Raw genomic sequence first — 21305 nt, 5'->3', positions numbered from 1 at the left:
TAGCAAAATTACACACACACAGGCACATGCACACGCACTCTCTCTCTCTCTCTTTCTCAGGATCACACACACTTCACAGTTAACATAGTCAATAAAGTTCAGAAATGGTGAAATAGTAGAACTGCAGGGAGTTAAAAAAGTGCAATGCAATGAAAGCATAACACCTGCCTTATACTTTGAGGTCACCTATTGTTGGGGAGAATTCTCTCTTTAGGCTGAATTTCCTAACCTAGTGAGTCCCCCAGCAGCTTTGCTGGATTTCTGGAGTGTGTTTTTTTTCTCCGGCCAAGAGCGAGTCTCTTTTCCTCACACTCTTGGACATGATTTGAGGGGTTCCTTTGACTTTTCATGTGTTTTATGAGCTATGGGGTCTTTTACTCCATAGGGTCTCATGTGTTTTTACTATGTGTGTTACACAGCACCCTCCGTGCAGTACCACAGGGGTGTCATAGTGACACCCCACCATAGAATCCATACCCTGGGACTGACTACTGTCTTCCAGGGCATGTAAAGTCACCATTGGCTTTACTAGTCCCAAATTATGAACAGAAACCAGTACAAACCATCATATTGTGGACGTACTGGTCGGGGCAATTCGATTGCCCCGGGGTCTGTTAGTCGAGGGGGCATGTCTCTGTCCCCCCTGATCGAGTTTTGGCTGGTGGCAGTGGATACTACTTTTTATATTCGACCGCAAATATATCTCTATGGGATTTTCCCATTGTTCGAGGCTACCAACTTTAATTATTTAATTCTTATAGCCTCGAACATACCGCCGGTTTATTTATTTAATATTAATTCGCCGGTTGTTTTTTTTTGCCAGAACTCGATTCTAAAATGGCGTTTGTGTTCTCTTCTGTGACTCCAACCCAAGTCGAGCCCTTTGTGCCACTTTTTGGCGGGCTTCTCCACAGAAGCATCCAAAAGTGGTGCCACTCTGTCTGGGTACCACAGGGGGTGCAGGAGGGGATTTAGACACCCTGGACTGAGTTACCTTGGTAACTCCAGTTGCACTCTGGTGTGATTGGCCCAAGTGGTGAGCCGGACGGCTCACCACTTAGCATGTTTGATTGACAGCTAGGCTGAATGAATGGGGGTGTGCTGCATAAAAGCAGGACTTTGGGGACTGGAACTTCAGAACTTGCCACAGGACCTGAAAATCCGACGAGGGAGAAGCTGAGCCGACCTGCTACGACGACACCACCGGTGGAGCCATGCGGAGCCGACTCACCACTTCCCAACGACAGAGAAGATCTCCCGGCTGGAGAGTCTTCTTCCCCTGACTGGTGGGCACAACCAGTTTCCCTTCTTTTTCTCGCATCCCAGGACGTCTTGTGGTCGAATTGCCCGTGCCAAGCACCCCGGCAACCGGATAGCCACTTACCACTGGACCGCGAACAAAAGGACCGCTCCTTTTAACTGAGAACTCCGCGGCTGGTTTCTTCCCTGGCAGTGCAACGGACTCCTGCTTTCCTCCCCGACGAGATCCTCTCTTCCTCCGGACGATGCACTGACTTGCACCCGCTGCCAGGAACAACTGCCCCCGCTGGAGTATTCTCTCCACTTTAAGGTACCGTGTCCGCCAGGCCTCCCTTTCTAAAGATTGCTACAAGGTAATAATAATCCCTTAAACTTCTGGACTGGGCTGGCTGCCTTGACCATCTAACTGGTCCCTTTCTTTTGGTCCAACTTCGTTCTGAACCTTTTCGAGACTTGTGTGCACTTTTCAACCGTGTGACCTTGGACACATTTCGTTCTGATCCTCTTAAAGTGGATCTGGCTTTCTGAACTCTAACTTCACGGTTTGATTCTGCCTTCCTCTCTTGCTGTGTTCTTTTGAAAGTGTTGGGATCTGTTTCAATGTATGCTCTGCCTTTCTCTCCTTTTTAAACCGAATTATTAGAGTGCCATCTGCGTTAAGCGCTCACCGCTGTCTGAAAATAAGTGGGGCTTTACTTAAGAATTGTCTAATATTCTTTTAAGGGAGTGTATATCTTTTAGTGACCGTGTTTTTGAACTGCTTGATATTAGTGCCAGTGTGTTTTATTAGATGTGGTTTTAAATAAATAATTATATACTTTTACACCAAAGCTCTGGTCAGTGTTTGTTTGTGCTACTGTGTCTCTGTACCTATTGTGTATACTCTACATACTGCCTAACTCTTCTTGAGGGAAGTCTGACTGCTCAGCCGCAGCTACCAGTGAATCTGTGTGGTACAGACTGCTACCAAGTGGGTTTACTGCCAAACACCTGTAGTCTTAAATCTTTTTCAGTGGTCCCAGAGGGAACTGCACAGGTTTCTGTCTAACACCTATAACTTAAGAAGTACCTCCCTCCCATCTAGTACCTGCAAAAACATCAGTATTCCTGAAATCTACTAATGGAGGGAGTTCAGAGTGTTGAAAGCCAAAGGGAAAGTAATGGCAAAGAGCCAACTGGTGAGTAATAGTTTCAGAAGAAAATGCAAGTTAAAGGATTGATGGTGGGTGAAAGTAGTTTAGGGGTACTCTCCCAATCCCACCACACTAAGGGTTACCCTGGGGGACCATTGGCAGAACTCCACCAATCATGACCAAGCACGGGTGAGTTAGGGAGTGGAATGTAGACCCAGACAATCCCTAAGATCGGTAAGGGGTGAAAACAGGTATGCAGGCTCCCGCCCCTTATGGTTTTCTGAGGGGCCACCCCTAGAGCCCCCAGAACCATCAGCCCACTTATATCCGTCAATGTTCCAGTTCAGGGGGTGAGGGGGTGTCTGGGCGCTACTGGTGTAGTAACTGGTTTTAGTTTCAGAATTGGGCATGGATTGACAGCGGTTTGCTGCTCCGGCAAGATGGTTCCAGATGCCTTGACACAGGATGATCCAGGCACCTCGGAATCACAGCCACAGCCGGTCCCATGATGTCAGGAGATCCCCAAGACACGACAGAGTTGGGCAGCAGCAAAGGTGACCCCATTAGGGGGCGGCAGGGGACGCCACTGGTGAGGAAGAAGACATGGCTCCAAGAAGGCCCCTGTTCATGCAGGAGAGTAGCCGCTGCTGGAGGGATGGTCTCAGGCCGCAAGCCAAGGACCTGTAGAGTGCCAGGTCCGAACAGTGAATGATGCCCAGGAGATGCCCACACGATGGTTCCCGGGACACTTCCAAAGTTGGCAGGATCTGTGTTCAGTGGTCCGGACTGGTTGGTCCGACTAGGCCAAGTGTTGAAGCCCCAACAAGGGTCTTCTGTGGATCATTGGAGATGAGAGACGCAAGGCTTCACCGGGACCTGGCTGCAGGCACTATTGGTCATCTTCAGTGCCAGTCTTCTGGTAGTCAGTGGCCTGCTCCTCTTCTTCAGCATCTTGGCTCCAGCCCACGATCTGGGGAGCAACCGCTGAACTCCTTCCTTAGCCCCAACCCACCAATGCTAAGGATCCGCATCCTTGAAACTGGCATCAGCTGCCCAGTCATGGACACCCTCTTCCGCCACATCTGCCCAGCAACAGATATGCCCTGTCTGGAATGTGGATTTGGACAGGTCAGCCCCACCCCTGCACCCAGCCGGGATGCCCACACTGCCGCGTTGCCTGGGAAACTGAAGTCAGAGCGCGGGAACAAGGCACACATATGGCATTGCCTGGCCTGTAAAGGCAGGAAGAATGCCAACGCACACGATGGCCAAAGAACACTGCAAAACATGCATTTCATGGCTATTTTGAGTTTGTGGTACTTAAAATGGCATTAAACAGTAAAGTTTAAATGTGCATGAGGTAAAAAAACAAAAGCGCGGGACAAAAATATCCGCTGCCTCCAGCCTGTCCGCAGCACATAAGAAATTAGCAAAAACGTGTACAAAAAAGGGAAATGGCTACATCTACATAGTACCTCCACTGGCATAGGTTGAACATACACCAGAACCCGTCCTGTGTTGTAGTGTTGTTGTGGTACAAAATAGTTTCACTTATGTATACTAACCTCAAAGTGCGGTAAAGGTTTTTTAACAATATGCATTCCAGGGGGGCCAAGATATCTGATAAACGGACGGTACCCTCTGTGTGTAATGCAAATTGTCTTTTTATTTAAAAAAGTATATAAATACGTCTATGATGAAATAATAAATTGGTTCTTAACAGATTTCTAGCAGTGTGCAGTGGCTTTTTTAACCAATTCGCGGAAAAGGGCAGGGTAGCCTGTATCCCTCTCTATTTATTTTTACCTTTTATCATTTGCCACAATGTTTATTGCAACTTCTCCTCTCTGGATGATTTTCCAAATGGATTAATTTTTGGTAATCATCATTACTCCTATCCCTACTCTTCCTCGCCCCAGTACTTGTGTATGAGGCACATTGCCTCATACACAAGGACTGGAACGATGTCGAGGGACATGGAGGTGATGCCTGGCTTAGTTTCCTATAATTTTCATTACTCCTAGGCCCACTTTTCCTTGTCTCAGTCCTTATCTATTAGCCAAGGGGGCTCATACGTAAACTCTGGGATGAAGAAGTGGGACGTGGAGTTAATGGAGCAGCTTTTGGAGGTTGGAGAAGTGGGAGGGAGAGGGGATGGGTGGGGGAGATGGGATGGGGCATGGGGTTGTGCGCTAAATCATAATGCTCATCCATGTCCAGTCTAAGCAGGCATGACATGTGTTATTAGTGGCTTGGCAAGCATTCTGGTGCAGCCAATCTAGTCCTTTCTTACTATGGCTTGACTTATTCTGTTAACTAGCCATCTCTGATAAAGCAGTCCTGCTAAGTGTAATTGCCTGGCTAGACTGTTCTTTGGGTGCTGTCAGTCTAGGTGTGTCTTAATGTGGCATGTCATGTTTTACTATAACATGTTTATTACTTGTCTAAACTGGACATGTTTTCATTGTGGCATGGTATTTTAATAGCAAAGCATTACATTAATGATATGATATGATATGGCATTTATAACGCGCCTATACACAAGTGTTTCAAGGCGCAACGAGGCAAGGGGGGGGACAAAGGGAGGACAGACAACGATCCTACTAGGCCAGGTGTCATTCAGATCGAGCAAGAGCATGGGAAGGTACTGATGTAATCAAAGCATTAATGTTCCTGTGCACTTCTTGTGATGCCATGCCTCCCTCACAGTGGCGACCACGGGTACTGCCCCTTAAATACTGTTTGGGGTTTGCACACCCGATTGATGGACATTGCACAAAGCATCTGCACTTCACGCCATCCTGTTTACTTGCCCCAATGTTTGACGTCAAATTACAGATTTTGCAACTACTACTAGTATGGACTATAAACAGTTAAATCCTTCTCTGCTTACATATTTCTGACGTCCGCAGTGCCATCTGCTGTTCTTTTTTTTCTTGATTCTTTTGATATTGCGTACTTGAAGCATGCAGCCCAACGTTATTCATTCCATTCGGGAGATGAGTTTACAATGCAGAAATGTAGGACTACAAGTCCCAGAATGCAAAGTGTCTCCCAAATACAATGGATAATGTTGGCATGTATGTTGAAGCTACAGGTCCCTTTCATGAACCTTGTTTCAGATCTTAAACTTTCATACTTTACCTGGCAACTCCTTTGGCTCTCTTCCCAGGAACATCACTGCCCTTGTGCCTTAGCGTATTGTGGGCAACTAGTTGCTTCGTCTTCAGTTGGCACTTGGCTTCCTCCTGGTGTATTGCCAGTATGTTTTACCTATCTGTTAGTCCAGTCTGCCCCATCAGGTCCGGGCCTGTGTCCTGTATCCCACGCTCCCTCACATGTATTATCTATTTCTTCCCATAGAGCCGGGCGTGTTTCCCCTGTAGGCTCTGAATTCGGAGGCCTTGAGTGGCGGGTCTCAGAGGCAGGGGGCGGTTTATTGTCTTGTAACATTCTTGTTGCTGGTGTGACCAGTCAGTCTGGTCCGGGGAAGTGTTTGTCGCGTCAGGTGCGAGGAGGTGGAATGTGACCGGTGGCAGTAAGCACGTGGTCCACGGATGTGGTCCACGGATGTGGTCCACGGGGTCTGCACCAGTGGTTTTTAGGAAGCCTGTGCAGCTACATTTGTGGCAGGAGTGTTAGTTCTCTCTTGGGAGAGACAGGAGAGAATGGATTTAGAAACGAGGTGGAGTGTGAGGCAAGGATGAGCAGTTTGGGCTCTGAACTGTGGCAGGAAGTGAGTTTGGAAATCAATATCAGCTGGCTGGGGCTTGGAAAGCTGGAGCGTGGGAAGCCGGTTGCTGCAGGAAATGGGGAGCCTGTGGGCAGGTGCACGTAGGGGAGCTGATTATTAAATGTTAGTTGAGTCTGCAAGGCCATAAGCCCAGGTTAGCGTTCTTATTTGATCTTAAACCCATTACATTAAAGCAGGCTTTTCTGCACGGTTGGGAGCCGCGTGTTGGATTGCGCTCCCCCACTCAACAATGCTGAGTCAGGTCATTTATATACTTATACAATGTTGTAGAGAAACATTATCAGACTTCTACCTTCTATCATCTTGTCACCAAGGCCCACCAATAATGTCATTACTCATGTGGCCCATGCTTGCAAGTACCTCAGGTCTACAGTACCTTTGAGTATTGTCCCCAAAATGTAAAGCAAAGTCTAAAATGTGGCCTCAGTAGAGCCTTGCCCAGTGGCACTATATAGAAGTCTGCTTCCAGGCACCTGGATGCAGAATAATCATGATATTGGCATGCTTAGAAGGAGGCGGCTTGGTATCATGGTGATCTTCTGTTTCAAATGACTCATTATGACATTGAAAAAACGAATTGCACCAATGAACCATCTTTATAGTGTGTTTATTAATTTCAAAATAATGATGGAAAAACAAGCAAACAACTTCTCTTTTAATCAGCTTGTCTTGGCATTGGTCGTCTCTTGTTCCCTTGAATAATATCCTTGGTGAACTGACTTCATATTGGGTAATGTTCTCAAATTGATAAGGTCATTGTAATCCTTGGTTTTGATTCCATTGGTTTATCATAATGTATTTCCTTGATATGTACTCCATTCGTTTCTTAGAAATCAAATCAATTTATCAGTCAATAATAGTTCCCTCTGAAAAGTATCTTCAGTCACTTATTAACCTCTGTCCTCATCGGAATGCCTTGACCGATCCCATAATTTTTGTTTCCTCTGAATAGTGCCCAAAAGATTACTATCATCTGTCTTCTTAAATTATTTGTTGTTATCCTCTGTCCTCATTGGAGTACATTATTGTTAGTGTTGTTCTTTCTGAATGGTGTCCACTATTGATTATTATCCTCTGTCCTCTACATGTAGGGTTAGAAATTGAGGAGAGCTGGGGGCAATTTAGCTCCTGCTTGTAGCCTGGTAGAGCCTGATTAGCTTGATAACAGCTATCGGGAGCTACCTTTGGCTCTCCAGGCTAACTGATGCTGACACAACACACTATTTGAATTAAACTCTCTGCATTTGGAACAACCTGTAAAGAATCATTAGTACACACCTATACGATATTTAAAAGCATAAGGGTTCATATATCAAGGCCAAAATAAACAAAGTACCTGAACAATTCAAATCCTTTGTCATTGATAACAATTTCATTAAAGTAGCGAAAGAAGCCAAAACTCTAGGGCTTTTCCTTGACACGTCACTCTCCCTAACGAAAGAAGCCAAAACTCTAGGGCTTTTCCTTGACACGTCACTCGCCCTAACGAAACAAGTCAATGCCACAGCCTCATCAGTGGCGTATGCAGCGACTCATTACGGCATGCAGGCCTTTTCTCTCACCCGGCAGCTGCATTACCTTGGCTAGAGCCCTCATTTTATAAAAACTGGCCTACTGCAGTGCCTTGTACATCGGCACTAGCTGACGCAATCTAAACAAACTACAAGTGCTACAAAATAACGCTCTAAGAGCAGCACTTAACATTCCAAAAGCCAATCATATCACTTCCACCACACAAAAGGCCCATTGCCTCCCAGTGAAGAATCACTTACAAAATGTTATCACTAACCCACAGGTTCCTGGTGAACGAAGCACCCAAATACCTTAACGGCCAGTTCACCAAGACTCAATCTATCAGAGCCACCAGAGCTTCTCAGGTCAACCAGTTTATGATATCCAGATACAAACTAGAGGCAAGAGCTTTCCTGTCCAAGCTGCCAAACGTTGGAATGCCTTGCCTTCTGACCTCAGAACGGAACCAGGGTACTGGGCATTCTGGAAAAACCTAATAACACGGCTAGTCTCTCTAGAATAAGGATGAGGATGTTTCATGCACTGTATTATGTTACTATCTGCAGGGAACTCACAGGCACTCCTGCACTATATCTGATTGACGTCTTGTACCATAATGCTATCTCCCTCAATGTAATTGCATTACTGCATTGTATCATAACCTGCTTGCCTATCATTGTTTGGAACCCTGTTCATTGTAAAGGTAACTTCCTGCACTTAATTGAAACCTGCAAAACTTGCACCCAGATACCCTCGGTTTTGGAGCGCTATATAAATGAAATAAACAAAGAAACAAACACAATGATACGTTTTGGCTTTTGTTTAGACATGGGGAAGGTATTTGCCTGGCATTGCTGTAATGGTACTAACTGGCCATTGATGGTAGCAGATGCAAAATGATGCATGTACCTGGGCAAATGATAGCAGTGCCTGGCAAATGCCTAACTAATTACCTACACACAAGCCGAAGCGGTCGGCTTTGCCAATGCTTGTTTTAAAAGGATCTCACTGAAGGGCATGCATACTGCTGATTAATCAGGTGGCTGCAGGCAGACCTAGTTGAGACATTTGTTTTACACAAGTAGCACGTTTACAATAAACCATTTTTGCTCTCAGAAGACCACTTTGGATTAAAAAAAAAGGGCAGACACTTTGATTGCAAAGTTTGTTTTTAAGGCGTGATAAAGGTAGCTGAACGAGATCCAAGGAGGCTGCGTTTTGGGCAGGAAGGAGCAGGAAGTGGGTGGGAATGGCCATAGGGATTAGCAAGGCCATGGACTGTCAATCGATGGGTAAATAACCAAACAACATCTACAAGATTTGCGCCCCTCCTCATATGCCATCTCTCCCTAGCTCTACCCCAATGCAGTAGTTTCGGTTCATAGCTGGTGCTAAAGCTCCACCTTTTAGCCAAAATTTAAAAGGGAGGGTGTGGAGGACGAGAAAGGGGGTAAATAACGGACCGATAGAGACAGCATTAACTAGTAGTTAAAATAAAGAGGGGCATGTTGCTCTAGTAAGCCTGGCATGTGAAAGAATGATTGTGTAGAAATTGAGAACAAGTTCCAAGGTGTCTGTAGAGCAGGGGGCATTTATTTGCGGGCAGGTTTAATATTAGAACTTGTAGCGTGTGGCTGCATGATGGATTTGAGATGTGCTCAAACAACCCCTTGAAGCGTGTCGGCTTTCATTGCCCGCGAGGATGTTTAATTCTTCCCTCTTAAACTCCAGAATAGTCATCCCGGGACTGCCAAGCTGCCAAGCCTATTGGCCAAGCGCAGCCAAGTCAAGAATAGACTGGGCCAAGGGCGAACATGGATGGAGAGATTCAGGGCAGGCGGGGAAAGATGGGCCAGGTGGCGGTCTTCCTGCATGAAGAAAGTCCTAGGTTAGCTTGACCGGTCCCTTCCTTAAAATGAGAATCTACGGCAGTCAGGTGTAATTCTCACCACATGCGGTGCACATATTTACACAGCTTCTGCAAAAGAAGGGAATTGTATGTTCCAGGCAGCGTCTGCTTTTCAGCGGATTAGTATTAAATACCTGTAATACCCAAGATTACCACCCAGTGTACAGCATTGTTGGCATGGCAGTATTTCTTAAGTATAGAGGGTCACTCTCTTCTTACTCAATCACTTTTGTTAGAGGACTGTCATTTTCTGCTTCCCATGTGGATCAGAGTGCTGAGCGCTGCACTCATAGAGCACTTTGTATCTTTATGCTGCGGGCAAGCGAGGCTGGAGCCCAGATTGTGCAGTATCATAATGAGTCCCATTCTGCGGCCTCTGGAGGCTGCCTTGTTGGGTGAAGAGCTTCTCCGAGAGGGGCTTTACAATACTTCACTTTATAACAGGACATGAACGGCTCACTGGGGAAAAATGCATTCATGTATTGCTGTGTACCGGCAGGGCGCGAGAGCGGGAAGCGCTCCAGTACTTTGCATAAAGTGGTGCGCAATATATTAATGTTTCTGAATTGTGTACTTATTTCATAACACATGAGTCATTGTTAGTGTTACTAACCCCTTGTATGGCTAATAAACACGCATGAAAGTCTTGCACAGTGCAGTCTGTACTAAATGCAACACAACAAACATCCTCTGTATTGTTTCCAAACATATGTGTATGTAAGTATAGGGGAAATATGGACAGCAATGAAGGTACATGTATAAGTTTGTGTACGTGGATCATAAATTACTGGCCATGATGATGTAGGTCATAAAATTGGCTATAAGGTGGAAGAGCACTCGCCGTGTTACTTTCACTAAGAGTCGTAGTGTGCCGGTCTGGATACAACGGTGCTGGTAGGCTTACCGGCACTGTTGTTTCGGGACTTCACACTCATAATGAGGCCCCCTGTGTAGCATCTAGTTATTACTCCACTAAAGGAACGTTGAGAATGTATTTCTAAATAAGTAATCTGCACCTCTGTCGGGGAAATCCTTTTTGTTTTTCACCTAAAACCACAGCACAAATGCATATAAATACATCAAAAATACTATAAAATCCATCCTGAAAGCATTACTCAACAATACCTGGCACTCCTTGCCCACCGCATCGCTGCTCTCTGCCCCAACTTTCAGTGCTATGGGGATGACACCCAACTCATTTTCAGGCTACCCTCGGCCTCCTCTTCCTCCTCTCCTTCCCTCATCTCTGACTGTCTGTCTGCCATCCAGGAATGGTGTGCCGCCAACGACCTCTGCCTTAATGCCAGTAAAACTGAGATTCTACTCATCGGCACACCCGCTCCCTCCTTCCCTGCAGCTCTCTGGCCGGCCTCTCTTGGCCCTCCTCCCACTCCCACCTGCAAGGCAAAAAACCTTGGGGTCATCTTCGACTCTGCACTCTCCTTCTCCCCTCACATCTCTGACGTCTCTAAGAGGTCACACTACCAGCTGCACCTCCTTAGAGGTATTCTTCCTTTCCTATCCTTCCCCCAGAAGCTCACTGTCTCCAGAGCCCTGGTCCTCTCCAAGCTGGACTACTGTAACAGCCTCTTTCTAAATCTTCCTGCCTCCACTCTCCGGAACTTATCCAGAACAGGACTGCGAGACTTGACCTTGGCCTCAAGCCCAGGGATCGTATCTCTCCCGGACTGAAATCTCTGCACTGGCTCCCAGTGGCTGCGAGGATTAAATTCAAAACCCTCTGCATTGTACACAAGGCCTTCTGGGGTCTGGGGCCGAAATACCTTCAACTCTCTCTTCCTAAATACCTTCCTTCTCGAGCTCTTCGCTCATCTGCCTCCAACTCCCTCAGGGTCAGTCGCTTCTCCAAGCAACGAGTTGGTGGCAGATCACTCTCTTCGGCAGGGACCTCTCTCTGGAACAGCCTTCCTGCCTCACTGAAACTCGAGGAGAACCACCTCCGGTTCCGGAAACACCTCAAAACCTTCCTCTTTGCTTCTGCTTTCCCCTCCCTTGCTGAACTCCTGACTGAAATTGCACTGGTTACCTGGCCACCCTTCTGATCTCTGGCTCAGGCCCTGTCAACTGCCCACCTGCACTGCCTCCCTGGCAACCCTGCACTTGGGGACTGTTTCTGTATCCCTTCAGTCCCCTTTCCAGCACTTTGTCCATACTTCCTGCACTTGCCTGTTTTTTTTAATGTGTTTTATTTATCTTATTTATTACACTTCCCATGTACTGCACTTTCCCCTCTCCCTTTTCCCCCTTGCACTCTTCCTTTCCCCCTTCCCATGCACTTGCGCGATATGAATGACACCTGGCCTAGTAAGATCGTTGTCTGTCCTCCCTTTGTCCCCCCCCTTGCCTCGTTGCGACTTGAAACACTTGTGTATAGGCGCGTTATAAATGCCATATCATATCATATCATATCAATGAATTGTCTTATTTTATTTATTTTTGTGTTCTAGTTTCCAAAACACTTATACAAATCACAACATTGAATCCATACAGTACAATATATATATCTAAGACCCCTGTCATATGACTAGGTCTATAGACCCCCTTTTAGGTCACTTGAGAGGTTTAGTTAAGATGGTAAGGGTTTTAGCGATAGACTTTAGAGGTCAATTAGAAGACCAATGCCCCTAGAAATAGGTCTAGCGCTTGCATCTATTAGAAAATCTGCCATTTCCCCAGAAACCAGTCATGTGTTTATATCTGGTATTAATTATTGAGTTTGTATATTTTGTTTGCTCTATATGCTTCAAAGAATTGAGAGGTATATATTGGTAATCACACCTAGTGAGTAATTACTCTTTTTTAATATAATTTTAAAAATGGTACAATTGTAAGGTAAAATACCGATTTGTCAGTTGCTTGCTCCACACTGTATTAGAACCCTTCTTGCGAGGATTGGATCTGGCAGAATGGAGACTATGGGCCTCATTACAGGTCTGGTTGTAACCGTGCCAGTAAAACCAGCAGTTTGGCACCGGACCTGTAATGAATTACCGGTGCCTGACTTCCCAGTAACACCAGGGTATTCCGACCCCGGCTGTCGGGAAGTCAGGCGCCGGTAAATGTGTCAGTCCCGTTCCCATGGAGTCATATAGGACTCCATGGGAATGGGGATAACAGAAGCACCGGCACCGTTAACAACGGTGCAGGTGCTTCCGTGAAACTCAGCGGGCGGGTGCCGTTCCGTCCGCCAGGTCTGACCCTGCTGGGTGGGACGGCACCCGCCCGCATAGTCGTAGTGCGCCGGTCTGGATACAATGGTGCTGGTAGGCTTACCAGCACTGTTGTTTCGGGACTTCACACTCATAATGAGGCCACCTGTGTAGCATCTAGTTATTACTCCACCAAAGGAACGTTGAGAATGTATTTCTAAATAGGTAATCTGCACCTCTGTTGGGGAAATCCTTTTTGTTTTTCACCTAAAACCACAGCACAAATGACTCAACATTGCAACATACACAACCTTAAAAACACACAAGATAAAAGAAAACTAAACTGCACCCAATTCATCTGTAGTTCAAAAAACCTCTTCCCCAAAGATTAGATTAGCCAGCCGCCCTGCTGCTATACACAATTCCTCGGTTGGCACAGTTAAGAGGGCGAACCACATCCATTCCCACCAGGGTGTCCCAGTCTTTGTCATGAAGTTACCAAATATTTGAGCACATACCACCACCAATCCCAAATGTTGTGTTCCTTAAATCTATTTTGTATAGTAGCAAATCTCTCAAGCATAACTTTTCATGTCTTTCTTTTTAACGTGTGAAAGGGTTACATGAATGAAATAATGATTGCAGTTCTATCCATGATTCCAAGTGGTTCACAGTGAGTGTATAGCCCGAGGCCGTGCCCTTGCGGTCCATAGATATAGAGGCACTGGTTGGGAATCCTGCTCCATAAGAGGAGGAGGCAACAGTAGAAAGACGTTTTCAGTGTTGGCTTCTCTGGGTGGCTCTCTGGCAACACTGATAAATGAATGCTATGGATGTGCACAGTTGACATATCTGAGGAAGCTAGAGATGTCGGCTGTTGTTGTCTGCACAGCTCTGATTCTCATTTGGAAGCCATGTTAAGGTCAGGCTTTTGGTATTTTTCATAGTGGCATCGTTCTTTAGGTTCAGGCAATGGACATACTATCTGGCCAGCTCCATCAGCAACAGTAGTCACCCATTGACAACCACTGGTGACCTTCATGGACTTTTTTGTAATTGTAATAGTAATTGGTTATTTATAACGTGCTTAATACCCAGAGGTTTCTAAGGGCGGACCCGGGGATCGAAGCTGTGTTGCTCTGCGTCGTCTTGTTTCCAAGGCGAGCACGTTGCCTGGGCTATCCTCCCGAGACGCCAACCATCTCCTCTTTGGTCAACCATCGCCAATCATGGTCAACCATTGCCAAGCATCATCAGCAACGACTGACCATATACTACCATTGACGATCTTTGCCACACGGGCTACCTCCCCATTTTCTCTGCCTGGGACCTATCAAAAGGTCTGCACAATTGAAGCTACTACCCACTGCAGCCCTTCAACGGCTTTAGTGTTTTTAATTTGCTTTTGTTGCCAAAGCTAGGGTTCTCAAACACTTTGCCAGGATGAAGTTCAAGAGACTTGCCCACTAGACCACTTGACCGTCTGGTCAGGGTATATGTGAATATGCCCGCCAGGGTTGTACTCTGCAGAAAATATGTAAGCAAGCTTTGTAGATTTAAACGGTGTTCACCTTTTATACTTTGCTTGCAAAATTATAGGAAACACTAGTCTCTTGGGTTATTTTTACAGGTGTTAATTAATCTCCCGAAATTGAATGTTTATTTATGGGGGAGGACTGAGAAAAATCTCCCACTTTGCAACTCCACATCCCCACCACCCTCCCGCAACACAACCCTTTCGATGGTGGGATCCCACAGTGAAGCATTTCCATTTCCAGCCCTGCGTTCCACTGCCTCATTCACGCACTTGCATTATAGGTAACCAACGTTAGCACCTGGGCTAGGACGCTCAAAAGAGCAATCAAGTGCTGCGGTCACACAAGGGCGCTGCGAACAAAAGGGCGCCACCACCTCATGTCACTTTGCATTGTGTGAGCTGGCGGCACCCTTTACATGCCACTGCCATGTAGTGTCAGTCGATTACTTTCTATTAGTGAGTGACAGAGGTGCGGTGTGATTCACGGAGCTCCACTGTCACTCACTAATAGAAAGTCATTGGTACTCATTATGAGTCCGGCGGTAGCCGTGCTGGTAAAACCGGCACGGCTGCCGCCGGAATCATTTATTTTTTTCGGGGCGCACGGAAATGGGCAATTACCGGGGCACTACAGCCCAGGCGGACCCGGTAATTGCACATTCCCGTACATGGGAGAATATTGCTCCCCATTCCCATATGAGTCCCATTGGTCAGACCTGGCGGGCGGAAAGGCACCCGCGAGCAGACCTCGTAGTTTGCTGGTCCGATAACAGCGGTACCGACAAGCTTACCGGTACCGTTGTTACCGTACCGGCAAGCTCATAATGAGGCCCATTGACTGACAAAAGGGCACCGCCAGCTCAGCGCACACAATATAAAGTGCCATGAGTGAGAGCTGGCGGCGAACGAGGGTGCCGAAAGACCTGGGGCCGGCACCGCCGCTCAGCCTATCAAGCTGCTCGGAACAGGGGCGCCCCTTATCACTGCCTCTCAGCACCCACTCCCTCTCGCCAACCAAACCCCTCCCTGCCCCAAACAGTAAACAAAAAAAAGCTGCACACTCTCCTGCTCTTCCCGCCGTCCTCCCTCTCCATGGCAAGAGAAATGGGGCTCTTGTTCTAGCGCCCTTCCTCTCTTTCCATGGCAACGCACCTGCGGGCGGAACCTGCCAGCAGCAGCGCTACCACGCCCTGGATGAGGGCCTTAACTTGAGCAGCAGGCCGTTACTGGCAGGTCCGCCCCGCCAGCCAGTTTATCACCTCAGTGGAACCTTAACTTAGAGCAATATTGCAAGTACTCTGTAACATGAGTTGTCTAAATGCTGCCCCTCGTGCCTCCAGAAGTCGGGTGCCTTTTTTCACCTTGTCATTTTAATTCCCAGTGATGTGAGCTAATGTCTCCCACGAGTCACCCCAATGACTCCGTGTTCTATAATGCATTTATCAATCTGGCGCAGCTGTTGCTGCCCAGTGGATGAGCAAGCCGCATTTTCCCTCCTGGCTCTCAAATGGGTGCATTTTACGTGCTATATGTAATAAGGGAGCATCGACATTGCGTTGCTCCCTGTATTTTGTTATGTATTTTTATGAAATGTGTTTGTAGTTCCAGCTATGAGATTCCAGCGCAATGCATTGCTGCCAGGCACGTTCTCACATAATATGGATGCAAAGTCGGCTTTACTAACCCCGCGCGCATCGCTAAAGTGCGCCTTCTCCTGCATCCATTTCCTAAGGCGCCGGGGGTCGCCAGCTGGGGTCCCTGCGAGCGATTATCGGCATTTGAAGATTATGGGAATACGCCAAACCTTTGGTTCACTGGGAAAACAAATCGCTCCTGCCAAAAAGGAGGCGACCTGGCTTCCCCGGGAGGCTGACATGGGCTCATTTGCTGGCTGGCTGCAAGTGCGTGCGGGGGAAGCCCCTTTGAAGCGCGCGGATGGTTCGCTCTGTCTGAGGATCACATGGTGCTTGCTGGGGCGGCAGCTGCTCGTGGGATGGGCGGCTGGCGGGGCCCCTCGCCATTTGTCGGTGACTGCCCCTGGCACCACCGAGGCTCCAGCCTGAGGCAGGGCGCGCCGCGGGAGATGGGCAGGGGCCGCTGACGGCAGGGTGGGGCGCAGCTCGTCCTCCTCCCACCTTCCAAGAGATAACCATGTCTATCTGCTGCTGTTTCTATTTCAGGGACTATGGGACCTCAAGGAGAAAATCAGGTAAGGGACCTGCCTCTTCTCATTTTATGTAGTGTTTATGCCAGCCACGATTACGTGGCGCTATATAGCGCGCAAATGCTCTGTCATCATAGGAGACCGACGTGTTCTCTCTGTGTAAGAAATACAAATACTGTGCCGTTTCAAGCGATTACATTACTGTTGCTTTAGCTCACCTTGATGGTGTAACGTTTTTAAGCTCATAATGCTGTGTTAAAACACCTGTAACTTGTGTAAATCCGACACCTGTGTATTGCGTAATCAGACACCCAGGCACCTTTATTTTGTGTTGTTTTAGGCACCTGAATGCTGTGTAGTTATTACAAAAATGGAATGGAGTGTTTTCAGACACCTGCATATTACTACGTATCCAACACTAGAATGGTGTCTTTATCCAGAACCTGAATGCTGTCCGTATTCAAGAACGAATGCTGTCCGTATCTGACACCTGAATGCTGTCTGTATCTGACACCTGAATGCTGTCTGTATCTGATACCTGAATGCTGTCCGTATCCGACACCCGAATGCTGTCCGTATCCGACACCTGAATGCTGTCTGTATCTGATACCTGAATGCTGTCTGTATCTGATACCTGAATGCTGTCCGTATCCGACACCTGAATGCTGTCCGTATCCGACACCTGAATGCTGTCCGTATCCTGAATGGTGTCCGTATCTGGCACCTGAATCCTGTCCGTATCTGACACCTGAATGCTGTCCGTATCCGACACCTGAATGCTGTCCGTATCCTGAATGGTGTCCGTATCTGACACCTGAATCCTGTCCGTATCTGACACCTGAATGCTGTCCGTATCCGACACCTGAATGCTGTCTGTATCCGACAATTGAATGCTATGGTTATCTGACACCTGAATGCCGTGGTTATCTGACACTGAATGCTGTCCGTATCTGACACCTGAATGCTGTCCGTATCTGACACCTGAATGCTGTCCGTATCTGACACCTGAATGCTGTCCGTATCCGACACCTCAATGCTGTCCGTATCCGACACCTGAATGCTGTCTGTATCTGACACCTACATGCTGTCTGTATCCGACACCTGAATGCTGTGTCGTTATGCCATATCAGATTGCCGTGTCGTTATGCCATACCAGATTGCTGTGTCGCTATGCCGGACTAGATTGCTGTCTTGTTATTCGGCACCTGAAAAATGTTTTATGCAGCATCTGAATGCTACGTCGTTATCTGAAACCTGACTGCTGTCCTTATGCCAGACTTGAATGCTGTTTTGTTATCTGACACCTGAATGTTGTGTTTTTATCCAGCATCTGACTGCTGTGTCGTTATGCACTCTGTGTCGTTCGGCCAGAGCAAATTGCTGTGTCGTTATTAGATGCTAAATGCACTTGAATAGTGTCGAGCTATAACGGGCCCAATTTTGCATTGTTGTTATCAGGCGCCGGGACTTAGTTAAATGCAGTGCTATAAGTGACCTGTGCGCTGTGTGAATACAAGAGATGTGGAAACGTTCTCTTCCAGACTCCCGGATGCCGTGTCACACTTAATATGTATATGCTGTCATTGTCAGACATCCGAATGCTGTCTGATATCACACACGCCCAAGTGCCGGAATGCTGTGCTGTCACCAGACACCAGAATCTGCGTTGTTACCAACAAGTGGCTGTTGTGTCGTCATCGGAGCCCTCATCAGATGGCTCTGTGCTGTGTCGTTATCAGACACCCGAATCCTGTCCCGCCGAGCAGCAGAATCAGGCCTCGATGTTTGGCACCTGAGTGATATGCTGTTATTTGCCACCTGCGGGAAGTGTTATCTGCTGCCTGCACGCCGTGGTGACGCGTGGGAGAGCAGACATGCATGCGCTGCGGGATTAAACACCCCCCACCCCCCGTTCCATCAGTCTCTCCCCGGCTCCGGTTGCCATTTCGCCGCCAGGAAGGGGGCGCACCTGGGTGCCAGGGAAGGCCCGTCTTGCTCTGGAGTGCCAGGCGTTCATGTATCATGGCATCGTTAACCGGCCCTGGGGCAGCTCGGATTTACCATCTAGAAATAAACCCCCCGAGGATGCCAGGCTGCTTAACACACCAGCTTTCCTGGCCCCCTTGCTTCATCCCAGGAACCCTGTACACTAGAAAATGCCCCCCACCCATATGGATTCACCACGGGCACACGGGCATGTGTGCCCATGCCTCACTAACCCCCATGCCCTTATATGTTAGATGAGCTCCCCCCGCCCACAGGGATTTTTTGAAAACAGATCTTGCAATGCCCAACACGCCCTTATAAGTAGAAGGTGAGGTTTAAAAAAAGAAATCATAATAAGTAGAAGGTGAAAAAAACATGGCCTCTACCCCATGTCCTGATGCGGCAGAACATGGCAGCCCCGTATCGAGCCTCCAGTGCCGTATCTTTGCATGTACCCTGGCACATCGGGATTACCCCTGTACACTAGATTACATCTCCCCATATGGATTGCCACCTATGGGGATTTTGCAAACCATCTATGTGGTTTCCACTGTGTAGGGATTTTGCACAAACTTTTCTGTTTTAACCAGGCCCTCATACACTAGAAGATGATAGCCTGTATGTAGATTTGACCCTATAGGAAGTTTGAACAAACCGTGCTATATTACCCAGGCCCTCATACACTAGAAGATGATAGCCTGTATGTAGATTTGACACTATAGGAAGTTTGAACAAACCGTGCTATATTACCCAGGCCCTCATACACTAGAAGATGATAGCCTGTATGTAGATTTGACACTATAGGAAGTTTGAACAAACCGTGCTATATTACCCAGGCCCTCATACACTAGAAGATGATAGCCTGTATCTGGATTTGACCCTATAGGAAGTTTGAACAAACCGTGCTATATTACCCAGGCCCTCATACACTAGAAGATGATAGCCTGTATGTAGATTTGACACTATAGGAAGTTTGAACAAACCATGCTATATTACCCAGGCCCTCATACACTAGAAGATGATAGCCTGTATGTAGATTTGACACTATAGGAAGTTTGAACAAACCGTGCTATATTACCCAGGCCCTCATACACTAGAAGATGATAGCCTGTATGTAGATTTGACACTATAGGAAGTTTGAACAAACCGTGCTATATTACCCAGGCCCTCATACACTAGAAGATGATAGCCTGTATCTGGATTTGACCCTATAGGAAGTTTGAACAAACCGTGCTATATTACCCAGGCCCTCATACACTAGAAGATGATAGCCTGTATGTAGATTTGACACTATAGGAAGTTTGAACAAACCGTGCTATATTACCCAGGCCCTCATACACTAGAAGATGATAGCCTGTATGTAGATTTGACACTATAGGAAGTTTGAACAAACCGTGCTATATTACCCAGGCCCTCATACACTAGAAGATGATAGCCTGTATGTAGATTTGACACTATAGGAAGTTTGAACAAACCGTGCTATATTACCCAGGCCCTCATACACTAGAAGATGATAGCCTGTATGTAGATTTGACACTATAGGAAGTTTGAACAAACCGTGCTATATTACCCAGGCCCTCATACACTAGAAGATGATAGCCTGTATCTGGATTTGACCCTATAGGAAGTTTGAACAAACCGTGCTATATTACCCAGGCCCTCATACACTAGAAGATGATAGCCTGTATGTAGATTTGACACTATAGGAAGTTTGAACAAACCGTGCTATATTACCCAGGCCCTCATACACTAGAAGATGATAGCCTGTATGTAGATTTGACACTATAGGAAGTTTGAACAAACCGTGCTATATTACCCAGGCCCTCATACACTAGAAGATGATAGCCTGTATGTAGATTTGACACTATAGGAAGTTTGAACAAACCGTGCTATATTACCCAGGCCCTCATACACTAGAAGATGATAGCCTGTATGTAGATTTGACACTATAGGAAGTTTGAACAAACCGTGCTATATTACCCAGGCCCTCATACACTAGAAGATGATAGCCTGTATGTAGATTTGACCCTATAGGAAGTTTGAACAAACCGTGCTATATTACCCAGGCCCTCATACACTAGAAGATGATAGCCTGTATGTAGATTTGACACTATAGGAAGTTTGAACAAACCGTGCTATATTACCCAGGCCCTCATACACTAGAAGATGATAGCCTGTATGTAGATTTGACACTATAGGAAGTTTGAACAAACCGTGCTATATTACCCAGGCCCTCATACACTAGAAGATGATAGCCTGTATGTAGATTTGACACTATAGGAAGTTTGAACAAACCGTGCTATATTACCCAGGCCCTCATACACTAGAAGATGATAGCCTGTATGTAGATTTGACACTATAGGGATTTTGAACAAACCTTGCGATATTACCCAGGACTTCATGCACTGGGAGAAGAAAGGCCCCATATTGAATCGACCCTATAGGGATTTTGAACAAACCGTGCTATATTACCCGGGCCCGGAGGGCGCTCAGGAGCCGGAGCATAATGGCGGCGGCTCTTTGAGCTCTGTGCGGGCTCAATCTATCCATCCTACAGATTGTCTTTACCCTGACCCGGATCGGTGAAATAGCTGCGGGCCGCTTCTGGAGGACTACAAGGGTGCTGGAAAGGCTCCCTCGCATTGAGGAGATCCGCTTCAGCAGTCGGTTCCTGAGGTAAGGGGGCTTTTTGGGCTGTGGCTGCCGGTCTTCCATCTCTCAGGAATGAGTGGATATCGGGGCCCACGGCCTGAAGTGTGACGGCCTTGGGGAGCTTGGCCTGGATCTATCCCCTGGGCCCAGGAACGGATGCTCGGTCATGGCTGGCCTCCACTGTTGGTTGTTGACCTAGTGCCCTACTCATGTTGTGGACAGTCTCCT

The 21305-nt window shown here is 47.1% G+C and overlaps 1 protein-coding gene across 6 annotated transcripts in view; it reads left to right on the top strand.

Moving 5' to 3' along the window:
- The window catches only part of SH3PXD2A (SH3 and PX domains 2A), a 1212758-nt gene that overhangs the window by 716447 nt on the left and 475006 nt on the right, over positions 1-21305 (top strand). For all 6 annotated transcript variants that reach the window (XM_069611721.1, XM_069611718.1, XM_069611722.1 and 3 more), the window contains one exon: positions 16456-16484. In XM_069611721.1, coding sequence (XP_069467822.1) covers positions 16456-16484 — 29 coding nt within the window. The remainder of the gene's footprint in view (positions 1-16455; positions 16485-21305) is intronic.

This window comes from Ambystoma mexicanum, chromosome 8 (genome assembly GCF_040938575.1).
Source record: "Ambystoma mexicanum isolate Mex_15411 chromosome 8, UKY_AmexF1_1, whole genome shotgun sequence".
NCBI classification, from domain to species: Eukaryota; Metazoa; Chordata; class Amphibia; order Caudata; family Ambystomatidae; genus Ambystoma; species Ambystoma mexicanum.
This window is presented reverse-complemented; position numbering and strand designations above follow the sequence as displayed.